The 9417-nt window shown below is 39.4% G+C and overlaps 1 protein-coding gene across 22 annotated transcripts in view; it reads left to right on the top strand.

Moving 5' to 3' along the window:
* Window positions 1-9093, top strand: part of Abi2 (abl interactor 2) — a 43069-nt gene extending 33976 nt beyond the window's left edge. For all 22 annotated transcript variants that reach the window (XM_055616341.1, XM_055616340.1, XM_055616336.1 and 19 more), the window contains one exon: window positions 8840-9093. In XM_055616341.1, the coding sequence (XP_055472316.1) occupies window positions 8840-9015 (176 nt within the window). In that variant the 3' untranslated portion in view covers window positions 9016-9093. The remainder of the gene's footprint in view (window positions 1-8839) is intronic.
* The last annotated feature ends 324 nt before the right edge of the window (window positions 9094-9417 follow it).

Genomic DNA, 9417 nt, shown 5'->3' with positions numbered 1-9417 from the left:
CTATCTATCTATCTATCTATCTATCTATCTATCTATCTATCTATCTAATCTAAATTGCAATAGAGTGAGTGCACAATCCAGAAACAGTCCAAGTACATATTTGTCACAGGTACCACGGTAACTGGATGTGAAAAGAATAGTGTTTCTAACAAAGCAGCCTTTGTTCTAGCCCAGCTTGAGATAGATTTTGAGCCTAATGTTAAGCTTGAGTTATAAAAATTCTGAAGGAAGATATAGGAGAAAATTTTAGTCTTAAGTACAGGAAGACTTTTTTTTTTGCATTTAATCAGATTTATTTTTTTTTAAATACGTGTTTCTTTTTTTCTTTTATTAAATTTATTTACTTTTTATTAATTGCAGTTTATTCACACTGTATCCCAGCTGAAGCCCCCTCCCTTGTTCTCTCCCTACCACACCTTCCCTCATCTCTTCCCATTCCCCTCCCCAAGACTACTGATAGGGGAGGTCTTTCACCTCTTCCATCTGACTCTAGCCTATCAGGTCTCATCAGGGCTGGCTGCATTGTCTTCCTCTGTGGCCTGGCAAGGCTGCTCCCTCCTCAAGGGGAGGTGATCAAAGAGCAGGCCACTGAGTTCCTGTCACAGACAGCCCCTGTTCCCCTTACTAGGGGCCCACTTGGACACTGAGCTGCCACAGGTACATGTGTGCAGCGGTTCTAGGTTTAAAACATAATTTTAAAACTTCTTTGAGAATTTTATGTGAATACTGTATTAATCATTTTCCTCCTCCTGTGTCTTTTTTCCACTTCTTTTTTTTTTAATTATACTTTATTTACTTTGTATCCTCCCTCTAGTTCCCTCCCTCCTCCCCTCCCAGTCCCTCCCTTCCTCCCCCTTCTCCACACACTCCCCTCCCCAAGTCCACTGGTAGGGAAAGTCTTCTTTTTCTTCCTTCTGATCCTAGTCTGTTAGGTCTCATCAGGAGTGGCTGCATTGTCTTCCTCTGTGGCCTGGTAAGGCTGCTCCCCCCTCAGGTGGAGGTGATCAAAGAATGGGCCAATCAGTTCATGTCAGAGGCAGTCCCTGTTCCCATTACTTTGGAACCCACTTGGACACTGAACTGCTGTGGGCTACATCTGTGCAGGGGTTCTAGGTTATCCCCATGCATGGTACTTGCTTGGAGTATGAGTCTCAGGAAAGACCCTTGTGCTCAAATTTTTTGGTTCTGTTGCTCTCCTTGTGGAGCTCCTGTCCTCTCCAGCTCTTACTATTATTTCCCACTTCTCTCATAAGATTCCCTGCATTCTGCCCAAAGTTTGCCCATAAGTCTCAACATCTGCTTTGATAGTCTGCAGGGCAGAGCCTTTCAGAGGCCCTCTGTAGGAGGCTCCTAACTTGTTTCCTGTTTTCTTCTTCTTCTGGTGACCATCCTCTTTGCCTTTCAGAGTGGGGATTGAGCATTTTAGCCAGAGTCCTCCTGGAAATCAATCTGGTGCTTTCTCAGACAACAAGGAATAGCGCTTTCTCAAGATCCAGCTATACCACTCCTAGGCATATATCCAAAAGAGGCTCAAGTACACAATAAGGACATTTACATCAAGCATGTTTGTAGCAGCTTTATTTGTAATAGCCAGAAGCTGGAAAACAGCCCAAATGCCCCTCAACTGAAGAATGGGTACAGAAATTGTGGTACATCTTCACAATGGAATACTACTTTAAAACAAGGAAATTAAATTAAAAACAAGGAATTCATGAAATTTGCAGGTAAATGGTGGGATCTGGAAAGGATCATCCTGAGTGAGTTATCCCAGAAGCAGAAAGATGCACACGGTATATACTCACTCATATAGACATATAATATAGGATAAACCTACTAAAATCTGTACACCTAAGGAAGATAATCAAGAGGGAGGACTCTGGAAGATATTTTTTAGGTTTTATTTTATGTGCATTGGTGTTTTGAGAGTGTCACATCCTCTGTAACTAGAGTTATAGACAATTGTGAGCTGCCATGTGGGTGCTGGAAGTAGAACCTGGGTCCTCTAGAAGAGCAGCCAGTGCTCTTAAGTGCTGAGCCATCTATCCAGCCTTAGGAAGATAGAAAAAACAAACAAACAAAACTAGGAACACACAAGTAAAATGAACATTTAAAAAATGGTAAGTTGAATCTCAGTAAATTGGGATTGTATTTTTCTTTAGAAGATCCATAGACAGAGAAAAAAAATGTACAAAACCACTAAGAGAAATAACTTGTTGAAATAAAAGATTTAGATGCAGTTGTCAAATGGGTGAGTGAATGGCAGATGAGCATATCTGACAAGGCACTTGCAGCACTGATCAGTATGTAAACAAAACATGAGAAAACTGACCACCACACACCATTTGCCAGGAACCAACACTGGAAAGAAGAGCTAAGAGGATCTAAAGTTTGAGTCCAGACCTGGCTGTGTACAAGTTCTGGGCCATCCTGCAGTACATAAGAGCCCTCTACTTTGCTGGTGACAGTGTAAAATATTCTAGTCACTTTAGAGAACAGTTGGGAGTTTTTAAACAAGTTAGACATATATCTGCCACCTATTCCCATACCAGTTGTCTTTTCGGTGACTAGATAAGCTAGTTCTGGGATATCCATCTCATCAAAGAGCCTTTTTCACAATGAAAAGACACAATATCTGTGTAGTCGACAAGTGGGTGGATTTCAAAATGTGGTAATGAAAGTGCTGCAACACAAAAGAACACTTTTTTTTTTTTTAAAAGAACACATTTTATGTAAATGAAATCTAGATTTGTATGAGAAAATCTGAGATAGAAGGGCATAAGGCAAAACTTTGGGGCCAAACTTTGTTATGCTATTATTTGCAGCAGTATGTGATAACTGTGGGTGATGGTCAGAAAACTAAACAGATGTATTTTGTCAAATTATACCTTAAACTTAAAAAAAAAAAAATGTTGTGTAGGGTAGCAGACCAGGGCATCCACATTGTTTACAAACTCCCCAGGTTAATTACCAATGTTAGTAGGAAAAATATTGACAGTTTACAGCTTTGAGAAGCCAATTTAGTTATTCCTCTAGAGAAAATCAGAGTGAAAAATATTTTTCCCCCTAAGCAAAATGAACTCTTCAGTGGACATGTAAAAATCTGAAGAGACTTTCCAAAGAAAGTTTTCTGTTCAGCTAAGTCTAAAGTTCAAAAGAATATGCTTGATGTGTCCAAGGTTAGGATTCTGTTAATATTCAAGCTTTCAAAACGACAATTAAGGTGTGTGGCACAGGCCTGTAATCCCAGCTCTCAGGAGGCAGCAGCAGAGATTGCACCTCAGGGCTAACCTGGGCTACTTTTTTTTTTTTTAAATATAAAACTCAAATAACCCCCAAACAAAAATAAAAGCAATAAAACCAACTAACTAACTACTTGTTTATTCTTATTGCAAACAAGAGGAACTGTTTAGTGTATGGTTTATAAGTTGTGATTTTGTGTATGTTTATGTGTGACTAAATGCTAAGGCCATTGCTTAATGACTTGTTTTCTTTTTATTTTTTTTTATTAATTACAGCTTATTCACTTTGTATCCCAGCTGTAGCTCCCTCCCATTCCTCCTAATCCCACCCTCCCTCCCTCTTCTTCTTCTCCCCTCCCCCAGTCCACTGATAGGGGAGGTCCTCCTCCCCTTCCATCTGACCCTAGTCTATCAGGTCTCATCAGGAGTGGCTGCATTGTCTTCCTGTGTGGCCTGGTAAGGCTGCTCCCCCCTCAGGTGGAGGTGATCAAAAAGCCAGCCATGAGTTCATATCAGAGACGGTCAGTGTTCCTATTATTGGGAAACCCTCTTGGACACTGAGCTGCCAGGGGCTACTTCTGTGCAGGGGTTCCAAGTTATCTCCATGCATGGTCCTTGTTTGGAATATCAGTCTCAGAAAAGACCCCTGTGCCCAGATTTTTTGGTTCTGTTGTTCTCCTTGTGGAGCTCCTGTTCCCTCCAGGTCTTTCTATCTTCCCCTTCTTTCATCAGATTCCCTGCACTCTGTCCAAAGTTTGGCTATGATTCTCAGCATTTGTTTTGATACCCTGCTGGGTGCCCTCTGTGCTCCATTGCTGGTGGGAATGTAAACTTGTACAACAACTTTGGAAATCAATCTGGCGCTTTCTCAATTAGGAATAGTGCTACCTCAAGATCCAGCTATACCATTCCTAGACATATATCCAAAAGATGCTCAAGTACACAACAAGGACATTTGCTCAACCATGTTCATAGCAGCTTTATTTGTAATAGCTAGAAGGTGGAAACAACCCAGATGTCCCTCAGTTGAGGAGTGGATACAGAAACTGTGGTACATTTACACAATGGAATACTACTCAGCAGTTAAAAACAAGGAAATCATGAAATTTTCAGGCAAATGGTGGGATCTAGAAATGATCATCCTGAGTGAGGTATCCCAGAAGCAGAAAAACACCCGGTATATACTCACTTATAAGTGGATATTAGACATATAATATAGGATAATCATACTAAAGTCTAAACACCTAAAGAAGCTAATCGAGGAGGACCCGGGTAAGATGCTCAATCTTCATTCAGACAGGCAAATGAGATGAACATCAGAAGAGGGAGAAAACAGTGACTTGTTTTCTTATCTCAAACCTTAAGGCCTGGTTCTTAAACCAGTGAGTGCTGGAGACCTTGGGAGCATACCTCTTAATCCTTCACTAACATTTTATTACTGGCCTTAGCTTGACCTTCTTGTCATAGCTTCTTGGGAGGTTATGAGGAAGATTAACTTGCTCTCAGGAGTTCAGGACCAGCCTTGGCAACACAGAAAGACTGCATCTTACAAAACCCCACACAACCCAACCTCCACAAAACAACAGAGGCAGTTTGTTGCAGTTTCTTGTATGTCCCAAGGCTGGCCGTCACCACCAAAACTTAAGTTTCACTTTAGTTCTTGTTTCTCATTGTAGTCATCAAGAAAGGGCTGTGTGCCCTGACTTAACCTTGGGTAGAGGCAAATTTTTGCTTTGTTTTGAAATAAGGTCTCACTGTGTAGACTAGACTGACCTTGAATTCAGAGGTCTTCCTGCCTCTGCTCCCAAGTGTTGGGTTAAATGCCATCATACCTGGAGTGACAGGTAGTTTTATGCATTCTTTTTGTGCCTGTCACATTATAGAAGTTTTGAATAAACTAATAATGATTGTTTCTAAGAATCATTGTACTTAATATAACAGTGCTTTCAGGTAGCAAGTGAGAACTATTGTAATTCCTACAAAGGGGTAAATAGAAGTTTAGGAGTAGGTTTTGTAGGAAGTAGTAATCGATTTGCGATTTGAACAGTGGAGCTCATGCTGCCCCCACTGCCCTGAGCTCTGGCATTTGCATTCAGTTTGGCAAATGTAGGGACTTAGAAATTGTTTCTCAGTTGTTTTAGCATTTTCAGGGTTACCTGTTAAAAACCAAACAATATTGTTTTTTAAAATAATTATTTACGATGTTAGCTGTTATCTCCGATTTAAGGGCTTGTTTAAATTTTGTTAAGGAAAAGGATAGATGGAAGCAATTTGACTTTCAGAAAGATTGGGTTAGTAAAGGTGAGTTGTTTTTGAATGCTTTTTCTGGCATCTAGGAGTTTTGTATCTGGAGATAGTACACTTCTGTACTTTTGTTAAAGTAGAAGGATAAAGTAGAAGGGTAAAGTAGAAGGAATCAAGAACACTTGGTCAGTTGATGTTTGACCAAGGTATCATCCCAAGCAGAATACCTCAGGAAGCAATGTAAGTCAGAAAGAGATTGTAAAACTCGGTCCTTAAACTGCTGAGAAAATATCCAAGTCCTTTAGGAGACTAGGATCAGATGGAAGGGGAGGAGGACCTCCTCTATCAGTGGACTGGGGAGGGGCATGGGTAGAGAAGACGGAGGAAGGCTGGGATTTGGGAGGGGATGAGAGAGAGGGCCACAGTTGGGATACAATGTGAATAAACTGTAAATTAATAAAAAATAAATTAAAAAAAAAGAAAAAAAAGACTAGTCCATTGGTAAGGACAATGACCGTGTTGATGGACGAAATGTTTTGGTTTCAGAGATTTGGCGAGTAGTTACAGGGACTTGAGTTCTAGGTAAAGTGGTAGGGGAAGGTAGGGTTAACTCCTAGCTGAAGCTCAGGGAGTAACAAGAGTAATAGAAGGCAATGTTTGTAGAAACTGGAGAAAATGTTGAGAGGGAGCACAGGTAGCCATTGCCAAACAGAACATGATGAGAGGGCTAGGGGTCTCAGAAGGACAAGCTGGCTCATCCGTCACTTCTGTGTGAGCAGTTCCATTAGTATGGTGGGCAAGAGGAAGCATGCCTCATCAACAACATGGCATTGTTTTAATAGAAACAGCCATAGGAAGTTCTGCAATTGCTTTTAATTCAGAGTGCATTTTCAAGAAGTCGAATTTATTAGTGATAATGTCAAAGACAACTTTGGTCACCTCAGGCAGATCGTAGATCAGTTACAAATTATATTCAACAGTGTTTTCCTGCTGCATGATAAAGCTTTCCATTCTCCATGGAAGTAAAACCATCTCAGTTCTTAATAAAAGCTTTCATACAAAGTAGATTGAGATGGTAAACCTGGTCACCTTTTGACTTTCTAGTAACTTCAGTGCGAGGCCCCTCACTGCCAGGTGTGACTGCCAGTGTCTGTCACCCACACTAGGACTTCTCCAGAGCACTCTTGTTTTCATTTCCCTTCTAACACATATTTGTATACTTATTGCTGACTCAATTGGTTGAATAATGCTGAATATGGATCTATTTAGAAATGTCCAGTCCTTGTGTTGGAGCACACAGGAGTAAGCAGTATCTCCTTCTGTGTTTAAAGCTTGTTACATATTTTATGAGAGAAGATAGTTGAATCATCTTTGTTCCACCTTCCCCTTCCCTCCTGAATTCTCTTTTCTCCTTCCATTTCTTTTTCCTTTTCTAGCCTTTAACATTTTTCTTATTAAATTTAAAAGGAAACATTTAGTTTTGCTCAGCTAAATAATTTCATATAGGATGCTCTTCCCTGGAGTGCTGACGAGGGACAGTGTACTTGGGAAGTTAGAGTGTTTTCATCTTAGTACTAGACATATTGAGGGCACTGTTAGTTTTCTTTTGCTTATAGCCACATAGAAATAGCCAGATGTTTAACATTTCATATATTTCTATGTTTTCCTAGAATGAAAATTGGTAATTTTAAACAGTGATTTTTTTTTTTTAGGGGAATAAAAAAAAAGTTAATTTCAATTGATCCCTAAAAAAACAGAGTCTTCTGCACTTCTATAACTAGAGTCATAGACTTGCATTTGCTATGGACTCTTTCTGAGGAAACTTTCTTTTTCTTTTCTTCCCTTTCCTTTCTCCCTCCCTTCTTCCCTCCCTCCCTTCCTTCTCATTCTCTCTTTCTCTCTTGACTTAACCACTAAACTAAATCTCCAACTCCCAATTTCTATATTTTAAAGAAAATAGATACACCTTGAATGTAATAACTTTATCCACTAAATTGCTTTGTTGCTATAAATATAAAGATAATCATCTTCTGGGTTACTTTTCAGTGGGTACATTTTCTTGAGTAACAAGAATGTTGCTTTTTCTTTAAAAAATATGAGAAAAGATTGATTGGCTGGTAATAATAAACACTTTAATTTTCTTATATCTAAATTTGTCATATAATTACACTGAATTGTTTTTTGATAGAGAAACATACCCTGACTTTTCTATGTTAGGCCTCTGATGTCTTCAGTATACTCAATATTTTGTGACATCCTCAGTGTATCCCAATAATAGAAGATAATTATGGATGAGGGGAACCATTAAATTTTTACTAAAGTGGTTCAGAAATACAGGGCCCAGGCCTCTGCCCTCACATTATAAGACAAGGTTCAGCATTTGTTCAGAAAAATAGCTGAAGATATTTTTTAATGAAAAAATCATTTGTTTATATGTTTGTCTATGTATGTCACACATGTGTGAGTGCCATAGTAGAGGCCAAAGGACAATTTTGTGGGTCCATTCTCTTCTATTATGTGGGTCCTAGGAATTGAACTTAGGTCACTACACTTGGTGGTAGTACCTTTACCCACCAACCATCTTGGTGGCCCAAATGGAAATCTTTGTTGAAAAAGTTCTTTATGGTGTGCAGAAGATACAGGGGTTGGAACAAAGGCCGAGTCTTAACCAGATGTGAGTTAAGTTACAAGGTATCCCACTGTATCAAAGTTCTTGAAGGTAGATGTAATGCTAGGAACCCAAGAGCCAGGTTCAGAGGCCTGTTGCCAAGTGATTGAAACAAAACCACAGAGAAACTTAGTAGTGTCCTGGTTCTCTATTATTGTGGACATATTAAATTGGTAACGTAGTGCAGTCTGTTTTCAATGAAAAAGTACATATATGGTGGACCTAACTTGTAGGAATTCAGTCCCATTCACTGATAGGCAGAGTCCAGAGAATGAGACATGGCCTGTTGTTCCTTTAGCCTCTCTCATCGCTCAGTCACCTCACACAGCAGTGTGTTTAAATGTAAGGAGTTGTTTTTACACAATAAGGTGTCTTAGTATAAGTTCAAATAGCTGTCTTTTATGATCCTTAGGTTATGTTTTTCTCTGCAGTTGGTTTTCTTATAGACCAACTAGGGTAGAATAGGGTAATTTTAACTAAATGTATTTTTTTTTTTGCTTGTTTGCATTTATACTGGATTTAGAACATTTTTTTCTAGAAAGGGATATTTGATTGTTTTGAACTGGCTATTAGAAAACATGAATATAAATTTTAGTGTTTGGAAAGTTGCCATGTTCGTGAGTGCTCATCTGGTTTTGTCTTTCTAGGAATGATATTCTTGTTCACGTCCTATTTTGTTTCCCCCTAGTTGTGGCAATTTATGATTATACAAAAGACAAGGAAGACGAGCTGTCCTTTCAGGAAGGAGCCATTATTTATGTCATCAAGAAGAATGATGATGGTTGGTATGAGGGAGTTATGAATGGAGTGACTGGGCTCTTCCCTGGGAATTATGTTGAGTCCATCATGCATTATTCGGAGTAAAGTCCAGCACAGCTCTGCTTCACTTTCAGGAGGCCAGGTCTTCCCAGATTAGCTGAAGGCCCTGGGATTTCCTCTCATTGAAATGAATGATGCTTACAAATGATAGAGTTACTTCTTTTATTACTGGTTTGGTTTATCCCCTAGTATTAAAAACAAAAACATTAGCCAAGTCTGAACAAATGGATCTTCTTGCTGTCATTTGTATTATGCTGTCTGGATTGAAAATGTGACCATTTCTCAATCTGTGAAAGTCATAACAGTATGAACATGTAGCTAAAACAAATCAGACCAAGACTGTCGTGAGAAAAACAAAAAAGCTGGGACCTTTCTCAGGAATACCCTACACCCTTGGATTTCTCTTCCTCAGAATCTGTGACATGGGACATTCATTGCCTCTGCTTT

The sequence above is a fragment of the Psammomys obesus genome, unplaced genomic scaffold (genome assembly GCF_907164565.1).
Source record: "Psammomys obesus unplaced genomic scaffold, mPsaObe1.curated_primary_1811, whole genome shotgun sequence".
Lineage (NCBI taxonomy): Eukaryota > Metazoa > Chordata > Mammalia > Rodentia > Muridae > Psammomys > Psammomys obesus.
This window is presented reverse-complemented; position numbering and strand designations above follow the sequence as displayed.